We start from the raw sequence: 18214 nt of genomic DNA on the forward strand, positions 1-18214 counted from the left end.
ATATTTTTTCGTACAGGATACGGGATTTCCTTTTTGTCCTAGATGTACCGTGGTTTTTAATCGCAATTGCTTATCGGCAAGAGTTCGTTTCGATCGCTAATTGGGTGGGTTACTGTAGCGCGGTTGCTTTCGTTGGACGTTTCGTTGTATCTATTTTATGCTACATATTTGAGTACGGAAATTTTGGCGTAAAAAGGTGAATAACACAAAACGCAACTGGAAATAGGTATAGAAAATACGAAAAAGATAGATATTGATTAATTAATACCGTTGCCAAATTTATTTAAATAGCCATCGTAGGCGGCGAACTTGGCGTAAAAACAGGGAGGAGAGACGTGGATTTTTTTTATTCAACGGACTTCCTTTAAATTCTTAGCACGGGCATAGCCGTGCGGGTACAGCTAGTACACTTATAAAGATGTCTCTGAGCGGAAATAAACGTATCTATTAGTTTTCAGGAGTGGTAGTTTGTTCGCTACGGTTGTGCGCTTTTGCCTCTTTATTTTTTCGACTCAATTTTGTAAAAATGACAATATTTTTTTTAATCAAAACTATATTTGATCTATATACTCACTACAAAAATTAATTGATTTATTTTTGTACAATATAATTTTGAGCTTACTATTCCGCATTCACATTTTGGACGAAATTAAAACATTTTTTTAAATTAATTAATTTATTTTTTATTTTATTTATTCATTTGTTTTATTTTATTTATTTATTTTTTTCCATAGAAACTCCTTGTTTCCCGTCATTTTCAATTTAGAAAATGCAATAAATTAATAAGACTCTAGTGACATTATAAAACGCATGCATCCAAATCGCGATTTTCCCTTCTACCCTGCTTAATTCATTCAGATGGAATCGTCTTAACTTGGAGCTTGCCAGATTCAACGTCTTTCGTGGTTAGACTGTACCAACGACCATCCAATGACCATTGATGTGTTATAAAAGCTCGGCATGTAATAGTAGCTTAATATGGCTCGATGCCAATGACGGAGCAAGTATAATAAAGCTAATAAAAACGTGCATCATTGTGCTGAAAACATTTCTAATTTCAAAGCTTTTTAAGCACGAAATTGCAAACCTATTGTCTTTGTGCATTTTTTGGGCTACAAGGAAACCCCATTTCAACGCAAAAAAAGGTTGCAGCTGTCTACGTTAAGCAGTATTTACCCAGAGCGCATACTGTCTATCTTCTTCGCGTACTATCTATCTTCCTTAGCTGAGACCTCCCTTCAATTTACCCATGCGTCAGGTCTGCTCTGATTTTATCAAAATAGGGAGGGAAACCTTGAAGTAAAAGGTGCAAAATAACGTGTTCAGCAGTTCTTCCAAAATAACGTCGAAAAGACAGAGATAGCAAGTGCGAGCGGAAAGTGCCCATCCTCAACCTATCGCTCCTTTTAAAAATGGAATCTATCCCGAGTGCTACTCTTTACTTTCAGAAATGGACAGTACTTGCAATTTTTCGGGTTAATAATATTGATTTTATGATTTACTAGCAGTACACGCACGGCGATCCTGTGCTAAGAATTTAAAAGATGGTCGTTGAATAAAAAAGGTTGGCTCAGAACTTTGAAAACCTTATGTCGAGATTATTTACATGTGATCCAAATTATGGTTAGTTTCATTTTATTATTTTTATGCATTCGCGCCCCCCTTGAAACTCGTCTACGCCCCCCTAGAAGGACGCGTCCCCCAGTTGAGAACAGCAGCTGCACAGTAAGCTGTTGTACGTGTATTTTCGATGTTTGAGTGATGGTATACCGGGTCCGTGTCCATAATTTCATAAAGAAAGGGGTTTTGGTTCCAATGTTTTTTCGTTCTTACTTGTACTGTCAGAAAAATACAACAGTGGGGCAAATAATTCATTTCTGTTTAATGGCTACAATGAGGGGATAGCGGTGTATGGGGGAGGGGGGGAGGTTCAAATTCGCAGAAGATGTGTTTTTAAGTGATATTACCAAATTCTATTATTGTATATTTTATATACAGTAGAACCTAGTTTTTATTCGGCTCATATTTATCCAGATCAAATTTGTACGGTTAAAAATATATATTTATTTAAATAATAATTTATAACTGTTGGTGCAAAACAGTGGTGCAACTAGAAAATAAGTTTTAAGGGAGAAAAGGGGGTTGAAAAAGAATCTAACCTGATAAGGGGGCCGGTGGTCCTCCCCCGGAAAATTTTGAAATTTTTAATATTGAATACGGAATTTTAGACTGTTGGCTCCGTGAAAATTTATAGAAATTAAAGGCGTAAAACGTGATTATAGGCCATATTTATTGACGTTAGGGTAAGGAATAATGCTCAGGGACTCTCCCTGGTCTTTTTTTTTTTCTTTCTTGAAAAATAGATCGAAATTTATTTCTAATCTCCTTTTCAAATTTTGGAAATTGAAGTTCCAAAAACGCACTTGCAGACAAACTTTGAAGATTATTTACCGGGAGGGGATTTTGAATCTGTCCTCTAGATTTTTCTAAAAAGTCTTAAAAAACTTGAGCAGTATCCTAATATATTAGAAGGGGGAGGGGGGTTCAAAGGTTATTCCACTTACATCTTTAGCAAGTTTTGTTTAAAAAACCTATTTTTGATGATATTAAAGGAAGACGATTCGAGGACACTTGCCCGAATTTTTTCTGAAACTGGAGTCTTAAAAACGCAGTTTTTACGACCATATTTGGAAACATTAGGGCCCTTTTCAAACTGAAACAAAATCAAAACCCGAGTTTAGGCGATTTGTTACAATTTTAAGCGATGTTGTTAGATGTTCGGGGGCTTTTTCTGGAAATTTTGCAAAACTGAAGATCTGGAAACAAAATTTGAAATGCTCCGTAATGCTATTGGCACGTCGCGGGAGAGGGGGGGGGGATTCGGAGGAGCAGCATTTTGAAGAAGACTTTCTTATTATCAGACGAACTAGAAAAAAGTAAAAAAATTGCTGGGAAACTTCAAGAAGAATGTTTTGCTTTTTTTTTTTTAATGCTATAACTAAACTTCAACATTAAAGTTAGTTTTAAGTCAAATTTACACTTTTCTTTGGTTTTTTATTATGTTTTCCCAATGCGAGCGGTTTAACCCCAAAAACCCTCCCTTGGACACGGCTCTGCGGTAAACGTTGCTAAACTACAATCTAACATTAAACAAAATCCGGCACATGACGTTACCTTTTCTGGAAGAGTAGAAAGATCTAGTCTTGTCGAGGCTGCCTTGTCTTCCGTCTTGTATCCAGAGATGCTACCAACAACCAGTAATCTTCCTTTAATCGCTATGTTCCTGAAACAATCTTCGAAAACTTTGCCACCTATAGTTTCCCAAATTACGTCCACTCCATTCTACGTACAAAATTTAGCATTGAAAAAAAATATCAGAATTAGAAAAATAATTAGATTAACTATTACTATTAAAACATTTTTTGGCTAACTTTATGCAATGAATTCATTTTTAAAGAAAGACTTCCAATGACATTTAAGGACAAAATATTAGAAAACATTTCTAATAAAAATGACCTAATACCGAAATAGTGTACAAAAATGAAAAAAAAAAAAAACTAAAATAATAATAATAAATAAATAAATAAAATTTTATGCTCTATATTTTTTAAATAAATGGTCTTCAAAAAAAATCTGCATAAAATGAATCGAATTTTCAGGGTTGCAAATTAAAAAATGAAATGTCTCTTTTATTTTTGCATTTATTAATTTATCTAATTAAATGCCGCCTTTTTTCTCTTCGAAATTACTTATACTTCCAAATATAGCAGTTGTTATTCGTGTATCAATGCAAATTGTCTATAGAAATATTAACTGATTAACTTAAAATGTATTCGCCTACTCAGAAAAACCGCTCGTCAGTGGAAAGCGGTTTTTCTGATTCAGCAGATTTTTCTCATGAAGTATGTGATCTTTGTCCCTTCCCCCCCTCCCCCATGACAAAATAGCTGAAATAACACTACCAGGGGAAGAATAAATGTTGCGGATGGAAGTTTTTAGTGGCCTCGGTTCAAATTTCAGTTTAATATCATAAATTACAACATGAAAAAGTTACGGAACAATTACGAGAAGTATTCCATAAAGCAATGTACAATAGTTTGTTAACATAGCTTTAATGTACAGTATAGTTAGTCATTAGTAAAACGAAATATATTTAACTGAAGGCGAGGTTCTTAGGGTCAGGTGATTCAGTGAAAGTAGATTTCTATTTCTTCTATTGCTTTGCATTGTAAATGTGTTCCAGTCAAAATACTTGTTCTAATTCGAAAAAAAAAAACGTTTCTTAAATTGTTCTTAGATGGCTTAACTTTTTCGAACGTAATAATTGCACTTTTATCGACGAAAATAAGCTCAATGAACGAATTGAAAATTTTAAGTCCTAGGATGTCTTAAGGATTGTTTTTTAATTGACACAAAGTAAGTCAATAAAACTAAATTATGAACTTGCTTAGTAAAAAAAAGAAATTACAAAAGATTTTACGTTTAATTTCATTCTTGTTAGTTAAATACCAGACTTTTTTCATGACAGTGCTCGTATTCTAACTCCAAAAAGGAACTTACCTTGTACTCATTTTCTAAAACTTCTCCAAGATCTTCCTTTTTGTAATTAACTATACGGTCACATCCTAGTTCCTAAATATACAAATATGATTTTAAAATAAAAAAGAGAAAGAGAGAAAAGAGCAAATCAGATTTGTGTGAAGCAGAGCTTTTAAAATTCTCTTCAATATCACAATTTATTAGTTTCAACGGGATTTTTTTTTTCCAATGATTTTATTAACTTAAACCGCGTTCTATTTCTCTGCAGCTTTGATCAAACAAGGAGTACATATTTTTAGAAAAAATGTGGACCAAATGTTGGAGAATCAGGGCCTGACTATGATGAACTTTTTACCTGGATCTGCCCCCCCCCCCCCCCAGGAGCTAAACTGTCGCTTCTATTTTTGGTAGGTGTAGGTTCGTTCGATTTTTTACAGCGGATATTGATAGAAATTCAAAAATGAAAAGAATTCGGATGTGCGTGTAACGATGATTTTGTTGTAATAATGTTTAAAAAATATTACAGTTAACTTTTTTGGGGTTCAGATTTAAGGAGGAATGTCCTGGCACTGCGGGTTGTACGGTAATCAGGCTCTGTGAAGAACTCTCTTATTAGGCACATTTTTGTTTGCTTTCAAAGATGAAACACATCGACAAAAGAGGGGTTTTTGAAACAATAGACGAAGTATAAACAGTTTTTAGCAGGACCATATTATTCTAGAAAATTGCTCTTGATTGCGAAAGTCACTTTTCATTGGTCGTAAAAAGAAACAGTATATTGGTTAATGATTACAACATATACAGATAGATAGATAAAGGAACATGAATACCATAAAACACAAAAGTGGCGATGTTCTTGAAAGATGAAATGAAAACTGTAACAGCATCCACAATCATTATGTAAGTTGATTTAGTTCAATTTTTTAGGGTCGCGTACAAATTAACAAAGTAATGAACTGCATTATCACGGCTTCATTTGCGTGGGAACTCACAGGAGCTGAGATCATGCATTTATTTTTAATTTTATGTAAATTTTAACATTTTAGACGAAGTTTAGCCTATCTAGGTGTAAAAATAAGATCTGAGGATTGTAGAGTACCTACAATTTTCTTTCTTTTACAAGAAATTAAGCCCTGTACACGGCTAGAAATTAAACCCTGTAACACTTCAAGTTTGTTAACTTGTAAAGGTTTTTATATTGCTTTTTCTCCAGTAAACAAGATTAAGTTTACAAACTTGAAGCATCCCATTGATTGTCATAGTACAAGGGGTAATTATAGTAACTCCTGAAGCTGCAAGTGTGTACTTGGTTACGTTGGTCCGGCTAAGCGTGATCTCAAGCACCATCTGAAAGAGCATTAAAATTATGTGAATCATAAAGAACTTGCTTGTTCTTCATCGCTGAGCATTGTTGGAATTTTGGCCACTGTTTTGATTTTTCATCTGCGAAAATTATTCGTAAATGTTCTTCGGTCTATGACCTCGATTTTTCGGAAACTTACTACACTTGGAAAAATTATCATTTTCTTGACAATGACTTTTCCAGCACTCCATTTTCTTCCTGATATTTGGAAGAGCGCCTCGGGGTTAACGCGCTATTTGCCGATTGGTTGGTTGTCGTCTCTTGTCGTGAATTCCTATTGGTTGACCCATTTGGTATAAATTCCGGTGTCCATATGGTTGACGTTTAGTTCACTCACGACTTTTTTGTTGTGTGGCGAGTTTTTTCCACTGATGAAGAGGCTCGATTGTAGCCTTAAAGCAGCTATATGCTGTATATCCTGAGAATTTCCACTTTATTTAAGATGGTTTTTCACTTGAATCACACTTTCAATAACTTTAAAACGAACAGAAAAGTTTAAGAGTTAGAAATGTTTGGACATTAAAACTTAGTGAAATATATAGTCCGTTTTCATCAAAACCAACGTTTTAAATACAGTCGATTACCGTTAAATCTTATTCGACTAACTGTTATGTTTTTTTTTTTTTTTCATAAATTCAATTCTTACAAATATTTTAAAACATTTTCAAGAAAATTCGTCTTTGAAAGAGTGAAATTGGCAACAATAATAATTAAACAAAAGGAAAAAACTCAAAGCATAGATAATTTCGAATTTGTTTCATACTTGAGAAGATGTTTAAAGGAATTCGCGTCAGCAATAAGTAAGCGAAAGTATTTCTTACTTTGAGGATTTTTGCTTTGTCTTCCGAAGAACAGGTCCCAATCACGTGACATCCAGCAGCTTTAGCCCATTGGACCTAAGGTTTAAAAAGGTCTTTTTCAAAATTTAAAAAGAATAAAACAAGGAACAAAAGAAAGAGAAAATTCCAGAGCCGGATAATAAATTTTAATTTGTAGAGTATTCGAAGTTCTTCAGTTTCTAACATGATTCGAAAAAACTTTAAAAAAAAGAAAGAAAGGTGAAGAGAGAAAGTTATTGGTTAACGTGTGTAAAATGCATTATACATATTGGTTACATTTTTTGCACAGTTTTTGATTATAATCTGTTTTTCATGCTTATAAATCATAATCGTTTACGATTTCTCGCAATGAACTTGAAGTCCGTTTCACACTAGGAAAAAGTGAAAATGGCAAAAAAATACTGGAGGATGAAATAAGTTATACTTCGAGTTTAAAAGATACAACTAAAGGAGATTATTAAGGAAAGGAGAAAATATTTGAGAGACCACAAGACCCCTGAAAAACTGCGGCTGGATAGAGAATTATGTGTCAAGAAAAAATACTTACAGCAACATGTCCAGCTCCTCCAGCTGCAGCAGTTATTAATACTGATTCTCCTTCGGTTATTCGCCCAGCCTGTTGAAAGATACATTAAAATCTCATTATAACAAGTACCAATACAACGAAACATCCATTACAACGAACGAAGTCTTCAACCTCGTTTAAATTTCCATCTTGCTTGAATTCCGTTACGGCGAACAAAATGTGTGGTTCTGTGAAGTTCGTTGTTACGAGATTAACTATTATTATCAGATCGCCTACAAATTACTCACATACCATCATACCAATAGTTTTATTATGTAAAAAAAAAACTATTTTCCTTCATGCGTTAAGCACAAATGTTTAATTAATAGAAAAAAAAGAAAAAAGAAAGAAAAAAAAATTTCCTTCAAGAACTTAGTTGAGGAAAATTGTGGCCATGTAAACGATCTTTTTTATGTGTGAGTGATCTAAACAAGCTTAACCACTGATTATTTTGCAAAAGTGAAATGTACATAGCTACTATCCGTTCTCGAAAGCAAAGACTACCATTCAGGATAAATTTCTTTTTTAAAAGGAGCGATAGATTGAGGATGTGCAATTTCCGCTCGCACTTGCTATCTCCGTCTTTTTCAACGCTACATTGGAAGAACTGTTGAACACGTTATTTTGCACGTTTTACTTCAAGGTTTCCCGCCTATTTTGATAAAATCAGAGCAGACTTGACACATGCGCAATTTGGCGATAGGTCTCAGCTAAGAAAAACAGACAGTACATCTACGGAATTGGGACCACCTCAGACTAAATGCTTTACAAAAAAAAAAAAAAAAAAAAAAAAAAAAACACTTTTAGAAGGATAAAACATCGTAAAATCCTTAAAATCAAAGGTCTTTGTGCCGTTCTAATCAATTAGGAATTACAGATAATTTTCAAAATTTTTTTGCATTTCGGGGTTTTATTTATTTATTTTGAAGCACTGAATATTTATAGCAGTGCATTATTTAATAAATATCAAGCACTGGTATTGTACTCGAAAAAGTGAAACATTAGAACAAAACGAAGGTATTATTCTCACCTTATCAAGCCCCGTAGTTGCAGTTAAGCCACTCACCAACAGAACCACATACTCTGGTTTTGCATCTGGCACAGGAAATGCCTCTGCAGCCGGAAAACACTGAAAAGAAGCATGTTTAAAATATTAATCCGAATGCGAATAAACTATGCATTAATTATTTTATTTTTCGTTTTCCTTTCTGAAGCTATATTTCTTTAGTACGATGGAGGCGAAATTCAATTCCAAACGGCAGTATATTAACGGTAGTCACGTCATAAAAACGGTAGTAACGGTATGACGCCATCTTTCCAAATTTGACACCAAAAATCAAGATACTCGTTATATTCTTAGCGAGAAAAGGCAGCATTACAGTTTAAATATCACAAAATAATGTACATAATAATTTCAAAATAAATACATAATATTTAAATAATATTACAAAAATAATTTTTCTAGAGCTCGTACGGAAAAGTTAAAAAAAAGAGCTCTAAAATTCCCTGGTCTATTTTATACATTTGTAGCGAATTTGAAATATTTAGTTTTGCAAAATATTTGACGTCAAAATTATTATTGAAAATGATGCATCAGTTTCTTGATTTCACTTCCTGGTTCAAATACAGTTTTATCATTTTCTACAGACGGGATTGCCAAAGTTTGACATAGGGCGCAGTACAAAGGGATATACCTGGACATTTTCAAGTTTTGAGTAAGACACGTTTAAAGGTAAGGCCCTAGGTAGGCTTTCATTGAAAATTTTTCTAAATCATGCTGTCATGCTGTATAACATCACTTGCCAGAGCTACTTAGTACTATCTCTTGCTCCAAGACAGAGGAGAGGTTCACCTACCATTTGTACCGGTTACCTCCAAATTTTTAATTTTTTCACTTTCATCCTTTTGCTTCTAATGTCTCATATCGTTGCCTCAGAGAAACGGTAAGATATCTCAGGGTTATTCCTGGGATTAGATATCTTACTGTTGCTCTGAGGTGACGATATGAGCTTATGAGCGAATGAATACTCACAGTATATTCTGAGTAAGCATTGAGCTTGGAGTTAAGGTAAGCAACATGATCTCCAACCTTGTAGGTTTTCACGTCCGCACCAACAGCAACAACTTCTCCTACGCCCTAAAATAAACCAAATTTGCTTTATTATACACAAGATAACCTGCATGACGAACGTAAAAATCTTAAAATGTTATTAGCTACACAATTCATTGCGAATTTCCTTTTATTCGGCATCAGGGCCGGACTAATACTCCGTCAGTACGTGCCCCTGCACGGAGTAAAAATTTTGAGGGGCGCAAAATTGCCAAATCAAAATGAGAAAAATATGCAACTGAGCGGCTGAAAAGAAAAGTAAGTTCTCTGGAAAAAATACTGGCACCATCTACAAATGAAGAGGGCGCATCGCGATATCCCTTTATCTATTCTATAATCGTAGTCTGCACAAGTTTGAAGTAAAAGGTGTTACTTCTTTAACTAATTACAGAGACTTTAAAATCATTTTAAACGAAGGAGAATCATATGTAGGATCAACAGGCAGGGGCGCCCCAAAGTTAAATTTTCGGGAGGAGAGAGATTCTCTGCCGAACGGAGCTCCAAACTTTGTAGAATGATAAATTATAGATATGCACACATGTACTCACGTCTCTAGAAAATAGTTACATTTAGGCATTTAAATATTTCAATTATGTCTCCAAATTAGCAAAATCGTCAGGCAAAATTTGCCGAATTATGAATTTTTTGGAAGTTTACAGTGACTTTCCATCGGAGTGACCATTGTGTCCCGGAGGAGAGAGGGGTAAACATCCCAGTTTTTCAAAAAACGGGTAGCCAATTTGGTTTTACTTATGTAACGAAAGGAAATCCTTCGCGGTGTTAAAGATTTAAAAGAAAGAAATAACGAAAATGCAAATTAAAAACTATATATATATTTAATATTATACCAGAGAACATCTGTGCTAATAAGAAAAACCAACTAAGAGCCGCTGAGATGAACGTTTCAAACATCTTTAAATAGGAATACAAAAGCTACTGTAATAGGACTAACTTTCACGAAAATGAAAATTACGGTGATTTCGCGAGTTGAAAATTTCGCGATTTTTTTTTTTTTTTTTTTTTTTTTTTTTTAAACAGAAGCAAAAGTTGAAAATTCCGACGTAAAAATATTTTTCGCGAGGTTTAAAATTTTCAATTATGACGGGGTTGCGAAAGTTAAAGCCTCTCGGAAAAAGTGCTTTTACAGTATTCAGTGCAATTTGGAAACTCATGGTAAGCTTTCGACTAAAATATGTATAAATTTATAAATAAACAAGATTGCGTCTGGGGAGCTGATGTTTTTCTGTTTCTGTTTTTCTTACTTTCACTTTTTTTTCTTACCATGAAAATCTCACAGCTAAATGCTGAAAAATGTATGTAGCGCTGAAATATGGTTCAAAGAGATAAAAAAATCAAAGTAGAGTGAGAGATAGAGAAGTGAGATTTAAACAATTGTTATGAAAACTCACACCAGAAGCCGTTAAATGATTGAAGGGAAAAAACGAAGGTTAAAACAAGAATTTTGCAGGATATTAATGAGACACGATATTTAAAATGAAACATAGAAGAAAAAATGACCATATTTATCACAAAAAAGTCAAAAATAAAATAATAAATAAATAAAAAAAAGTCAAAAATAAAATAATAAATAAATAAAAACACCTCCGTCCAAAACAATGAAATATTCTACTGGGGCTGTAAGCGTTTGAATTCAAACATGTTAAAATGTAAGGTAAGGGTGAAAACTAAAAATTTTAATATTTGCGTTTTTAGGACTAATTTCGAAAGAGTTCCTAGGGTTAGGAGAAACCCTAGAACCTAAAACCTGATCCATGTAACATCATCGAAGATTGTCTACAGTTGTTTCCAAAACTTTAATTTTGAAAAATTTCCGAAGAATGTCTCCTCGAATCTTACCCCTTCCCCTAACGTCATTAAAGATTGCTTACAATTTGAGTAGTTATAATTTCAATTTTGAAAAGTTTTCGCGAAAGTTCTTCCAAACCTTCCCTTTCCACCATTAAAAATCAACTTTTGTTTAAAACGATTTCAATTTCGAAAAATTCCTTCTGGCTGTAGAGAAAAGTTGTTGTTTTCAACATACAACGTTTTCCCCGCCTCCTATTCAATTGGTAACAAACTTCAACTTAAGAGATATGTTCCATACTGGTCCATAAAGGATTAATGACAGCGAAAGAAAACCATAAATAAACAATACGCAGAAAACATTTTTTATGTTATGTTTACCGGTTTGTGTCTGTAACTTAAAATATTAGTGTAGGATAGACCGGGGCATACTTACGAGGATTTTTTTTTCAATGAATTTTCTAATTTTTATGTTTGAACCTATAGGAAATTTTAGACATTGTGGTTTTATGAAGCAGTTAATGAAGTCAAAATCTGTATATGCAGTTGCTGCTCAGCTTGTGTTTTTAACCGTAAAAAAATGTATTTTGAGTCCAAGTCGGTTGCGTAATCTCGCCCCGGCAAGTTTACGCATCGAGTGGGGCACGTTCACGCATATTAAAAATGATACCAAATAGTAAGTGAAATAGATATTTAACCAAATTTAAATATTTTTTATCTTAAAACACTTTAAAAATAAAAAAAAATTACAAATAATTAATTTTAGATCATTTTATAGGCTAAACTAAAATCATAGGACTTATTGCTAATTAAAAATAGAAATTAGGACTGGGCGATATCAGAATTTTTATACCGCGATACATCGCTCTCCAAATATCGATATTTTCGATATATCGATATATTCTTGGCGGGAGGGGTGCAAAGGATCGAGAAACAACAAAAAACATTTCCAAATATAAAATTATTTCTTTAATTCAAGACTTTCTTGGAGGGGGAATGGAGGACGTGCTCAATGGTATAGCTCAATGCATGACAAAAGTGCTTCGCAACAGGCACGTAGCTAGAACTTTGTTAAGGGGGGGGGGGGTCCAAGGTTTCACGAACTTCAAAAGAGGAGGCATGCTAAAGCAAAATTAGTAGCTCATATTTACGTTAAAAAATAAATCCAATTAAAACTAATTATTAAAATATGATAATTAACTAAAATTAATTAAATAATTGAAATTGATAGAGCATTTATTAAAAAATTATTTAACAAAAATTTTACATTAAGTGGCAAAAAAATTATTGTCAGTTTATAAAATTAACATTAAACTAAAAGTTTTCCCATACTAAGTTTTCATACATGGATAGAAAAATTCCATCACATAAGCTTCCTCTGTTCTGATGCTTTGAAAATGAGTGATATAATTCCTATTAATAAAAAGTTCACAATAAAAGAAAATCGGAAAACGAAAACTGTTCTATGGATTACTTGGAAAACGCAGGTAATAGTTTAATAAAATATTAAAGCTTTGTAATATATTTAAACAAAATATGTACAAGTCATTTTATTTGAAAAAAAAATAAAGAAATCTATATCTATCGAGTCGAATGTATAACTATGAATGCAATATAACGTAATTCCGCCACCCTGTCCGATTTGAACAAGATTTCTGGCAAAATTCAACCACCCTCTCGACGAAAATATTAGCAAGGTTTCATTTAAAAAGCTTGAACTAGTTCTTTATTTATCTACTTTATAACATTCTTTTGACTATACGAAATTGAATGAAGTTTCTAATTTTATCCGTTTTCTAATTATCATTTCTAACCATCATTTAAAAACTTGAACAAACTATTAACTCTTTGATGGATAGAGACTTCCTTTGTTGCAATCATTAAAAAAAAAAAAATGCGTATTGCCGTTTTTTTTTAAATCGTTATTATTATTTTTTTTGCAAAACGAATTGGTAAAATAAGCTATATAAGTATCTTAGGATCCGTTATGGTATTTTTTTTTCTTTCTAATGGGGCTTCGTTAGAGGCTTTAGCCTTTTCGGATCTAGTGCGAACCACCGATGTGGCATCTAGTCTTTCAAATGCTACCATTAAGGCGCGGATGTGACTGCACAGGAAAATTTCGATGCCGAGTTTCCACCAGATGGAGACACTTGAGCTCTTTTCGGTGTGAAACTGCACTAGGGGTTTAATTTTGTCAAGCCAAACGAATACCTGAGAGATCTTTTACCTGTCGAGTAATGGAATGTATGGTGAATGAAATTAAGCATCTATGTATTTTTATTTTAACAACATTTTGGAAAAAATTCAAATGATTGCTTTTTTATAAATGTTTTTTATAAGGTCATGAATGATTTAAACATTATTGGCGATTTTCCTCTGATGTTTTCAATTTGATGTTTCATTTAAAAGATCAAGAGGAGGCATCGCACCCACCTATCTCACCACCAAACACGAGTTCAGTTTATTCTGCCAATACAAAAAAAAAAACTTCTGTACAAATCAGTCTTTTTCAAATTAAAAATATAATTGTAAACAACTACAGGGTAAATGGCAATATACTCTATTACGAATTATCGTGTCAATATTTGATTATAACCTGGTTACTTTACTGTCTTTATTAGCAGTAAGCAAGTGTTCGACTCGAAAACTTCATGATTTTGAGTCAAACGTCAAATTTTGATCATTAAGGTAATCGTCCCGTTTGCGATTGCGATAATACAGTAGCATTAAATTAGATACATTTTCAACAATATGTAATATGCATAAAGCTAGCCAATTTTTGAAATCAAAACTTATAGGTTTCTTATAGCCTCAGTTTGTAAATTTTTTGCTCAACAGTCATCTGATGTTCAAAAGCCTAAAGACAATCTTTTGTAAAAAAATCTTAGAATGATTGTGGTTAAAAATCCAGTAATGATTTAAATCTATCTTCCAAAATTCATCTAACAATAATAACACTTCTGATTCTTTCATTTTCAAATTGGTATAACTTCCATTCTAGGAGCGATTTTGTAATCATCATGTATTCTCGAAAGCATATCATATTTTATAACGTAGGTATTGGCTTTTTTTTTTCTTTCTTTTATATGATGTTAGTAAAAGATATTCTATTGCAAGAAATAGCAAATAATTTTAACTTGAAGAAATTAAGAGTTAAAAAAAAATCTAATATAGACGTGAAAAACACAAGAAAATGTACCTCGCATTGACCTTTTTTTAATTATATGCGCAGTAAATAGCAGAAACTTTCACCTAGTAATTTTATAGTTAAATGCACATGTCCGTTTTTTGTTACGTTTAATACTACCTCCGCAATTAACTAATGATGGATGCATAGACGCTTATTAAATAATTCCTCAGTAAAAAGGCGGTAAATACTAATCAGAAAATTTATTCCAATGAAACAAATACAAATATGCTTTTCTTGAAAAACGGAACAACATCGAAGAAAGATTTTTTTCTTCAGTTAAAAATGACTAGCTGCTCTTCTCTTGGGACCATAGACTCACATTTCAGTAAGATTTAAAAGTACGAATTTCTAATAATTACTTTTAAATTACATGTGTTAATATGGCCGAACTTGCAATGTCATAAACTGATTACAGTAAAATATTCAAGTAATTTTCAATTTCATTCTTCGCTTCATAAAATTTTGATACAGCGAAAAGTAATTTCGTTGCATCAACTTCAAATTTATTTATTTACTTATGTTCCAAAAAAAAAAGGAAACGAACTTTTCAGGATTACAGTTTAAAAGTTGTAAGCTTAGCTTCCGGGGAGATAAGTAATCTATTATTGTTAAAAATAAACTAAAAGTTTAAATAAAATTATTAATCAAAATATAAAATGAATCTGAAATAAATCATACCAAAAATATAAAGTTCAAAAATAAATTAATAATTAATATTTATTTTTTCTCATCCTCAATCACACGAAATGTGTAAAAAATTTTTTTCGTTGCTGTCAGAACTTAGTTTTTAAATGGGAAAACATATTAACACATAAATTGCTCGTATTGTTAAGAAAACTTTAAAAGGAAACACTACAACTTACCTAGTTTATGTACACTTAATTTTCTTCTGATTACAATTTTGTTCAAATACAAATACAAATACAAATCAAATGTGACGACCAGCAACAGGCTCTGGACCCAGCTAGGCTGGTCCTAGTCAATTAATTAGTCCCCAATGAAGATCAATGGCCCTCTTAAAGCTATCCACTCCCTTGCTCATTACCGCCTCTTCCGGTAAGCTATTCCAAGTGCCCACGAGCCTGCTAAAGTAGTAGTTTTTCCTGATTTTCAAGTTAGCCTGAGATTTAAATAGCTTAAAACAATGACCCCTTGTCCTGCTTTCCCCGCAAAAATTTAATCCTTTACATCTTTCATTTTGATAAATTTAAATAACTGAATCATGTCCCCTCTGACTCTCCTTTGCTCCAGGCTATACATGTTAAGCCTATTAAGTCTGGTATCATAATCTAAATCTGAGAGTCCCCTTACTAATTTAGTTACCCTTCTTTGAACCCTTTCCAATACGAAAATATCTTTCTTCAGATAAGGCGACCAAAACTGAACAGCATACTCCAAATGAGGTCTTACTAAACTCCTATATAAAGGCAGAAGAACTTTCTTAGATTTGTTTGAAATAGATCTCTTGATGAACAGATATGTTTCCTATAAGCGCGTGGTAGAAAAAAACTGTGTTAAAACAGAAAATAATAGGAATTTCAATTACTAATTCACCAGGGATGCACCTCACTCTGGCTGTCCTTCGTGCAGCATGTGTCTAGGAAATCAAGTCCAAACGGGAAAAGAGTCAAAACGAAAAGAAGAAAGAAAGAAAACCACCCCAATGAGACTGGGGAATGTTTGTTTTCAATTACTTTGCCGATGGCAATGTGGTGTTCTGAGGGAGAGGGGCCGAATTTCAAGGTCACAACCCACATTGGAAATTCGTCGTTTTCGGACGGATTCTTCGCGACACAGGAAGAGACCGGCGGCAACTGGGAACCCGCAGTTATTTCACGAGGTTCTCGTGTTCTGAATTGACTCGGACGCGGGAAAATTGTCGATAAATGGGAATATTTAAGGGGAAAATACCGGGTTTCATAAAATTTCTCTCTTTGGAAAATTTTGTTGTCGTGAGGTGCAACAACCGAGAAAAAGCAGACAGTGGTCTTTCGGGAAGGGGGGGGGGGGGTCCGGACCCCATGCCCCCCCCCCCCCTTGGCTACGTCCTTGTCGAAAAAGTTTTAAATATTCAATTCAATATTTTGTTTAAATCTTTCAGTTTGAGAAGTCTCAATAATTTGAATATACTTTGAACTATATTTCGTATTGATGTCTTAAATAGTTTATTTTTAGTCATTTAATAGCTTTTGCTTTAAGACATTTTACTTTTTAGTTGAGTAAGATTAAGTAAAATACTAATAATAAACCTTTAAAGAATGCAGCTATAAATGCACTGCAATTTGATATGAAACTTAAATATTTTCGGGGAAAAAATTAAAATTAAAAAAATTTATTTATTTATTTATTTAAATCTGAATATTATCAAAATTAATGCAGTAAACTTCCTTTTTTGGCGTTTTTAAATAAACTATAAGACATTTTTTTATTTGACTGAAATTTTTTAAATTTTTAAAATCCATGAATTATGTGTATTATTCATTTATGTTACATTAGTAAATTTTTAAAAAATGCTTGAAAATTTTACCTACTTTTTATTTTTATCCGAAGAGCAGCTTGGTAAACCATCCATAAATGTCATCAATCGACAAGCTCAGCTTTTTCAATCATGGTATTTGTTACTCTTCCGAAAATGCGTAGAACTTTCACAAAGAACCCGTGCATGGTAGAACTCAATTCCATCTTCGTTAATGCGTACAACTTTCACAAACAACACTATGTCATCGCATTAACGTTAATGCGTACAACTTTCACAAAAAACACTGTCAGCGCATTAACTGTAATGTATGGCGAGAAGTTCAAAAGTTTTAGTTTCAGGGTTGCCGGAGATAGCGCTTTAAAATTGGATTACCGTTTCAAGTGCTGCCTTGTGTTATGAACGGAATAAAAATTTTCCTTCTTATTATCGAAGCTATTATATTTTCATTCAGCTATGAGTTGCGACGACACGACAGCTCGGATGGAAATGATTGAGCTGGCGGTGTATTTTATTTAATCTCATCAGGTTTTTTTCGTTTTTCATTTCTTTTTTAATACAAACCTTTCTGTTCAGTATGTTTCGCAAACCTTTTATTCAGCGTAATATCAATGGTTTACGTTTAATTAGAATTATGAACCGTGTTGATACCTCCATTGGTTAATTTTTAATTGTTGCATTAAGATGCTTTTTTAACCAACACGCATTCACTTTTCAGGGACCACGAGAGGCCATATCAGCCTTGTCAGAAACTAGGGGCGCGGTATTTAGAAGGGCCCCGCTCTTGAAAACTTTTTAGGGGAATGGGATCTGGAGACCAATCTGACAATGGGTCCACCTTGACCTTCGGCGGCCCTGTTAATTTTCCCTTGTACTATAATTAAAAATAAAATAACTGATTGAAGAATGCAGTTAATTTCTTGAAACTTCAAGCACTCATCCATAATATAGAACTATAAAAAGTTATGTATTTTTGAGTCAGTATTTCAATTTCTCCTTAATTATGTCCCGTATTTCCGTTTCAACCGATATATCGGACGGATAGAAATCTAAATATCGTTACCGTGGTAATAGTTATATATCGATATATGACGATATATCGGTATATCGCCCAGCCCTAACAGAAACTATTTAGTCATCTTCTTCATCACTGTTAGATTTTACTTACAAAAATTAAGTGTTTCTATTCGCATACCTGTCATGGAACTGCGTTTTCACATCTAAGAAGTTGAACCTGTCTTATCCTTTTTTTCGATTGGTTGTGTGCTTTCAAACAATAAGTGCAAGCGCAATTCTCTACTTCGTAAACAGAATCGTTCATTA

General features: G+C 33.1%; 1 protein-coding gene across 1 annotated transcript in view; it reads right to left on the reverse strand.

Annotated features, from left to right (window-relative positions):
• The window catches only part of LOC129234599 (prostaglandin reductase 3-like), a 63850-nt gene that overhangs the window by 12400 nt on the left and 33236 nt on the right, over positions 1–18214 (reverse strand). Inside the window, exons 4-9 of the mRNA XM_054868623.1 lie at positions 9339–9443; positions 8337–8435; positions 7289–7357; positions 6724–6798; positions 4561–4632; positions 3175–3342 (exon numbers count right to left, since the gene is read on the reverse strand). Of these exons, the coding sequence (XP_054724598.1) occupies positions 3175–3342; positions 4561–4632; positions 6724–6798; positions 7289–7357; positions 8337–8435; positions 9339–9443 (588 nt within the window). The remainder of the gene's footprint in view (positions 1–3174; positions 3343–4560; positions 4633–6723; positions 6799–7288; positions 7358–8336; positions 8436–9338; positions 9444–18214) is intronic.

The sequence above is a fragment of the Uloborus diversus genome, chromosome 1, assembly GCF_026930045.1.
Source record: "Uloborus diversus isolate 005 chromosome 1, Udiv.v.3.1, whole genome shotgun sequence".
Lineage (NCBI taxonomy): Eukaryota > Metazoa > Arthropoda > Arachnida > Araneae > Uloboridae > Uloborus > Uloborus diversus.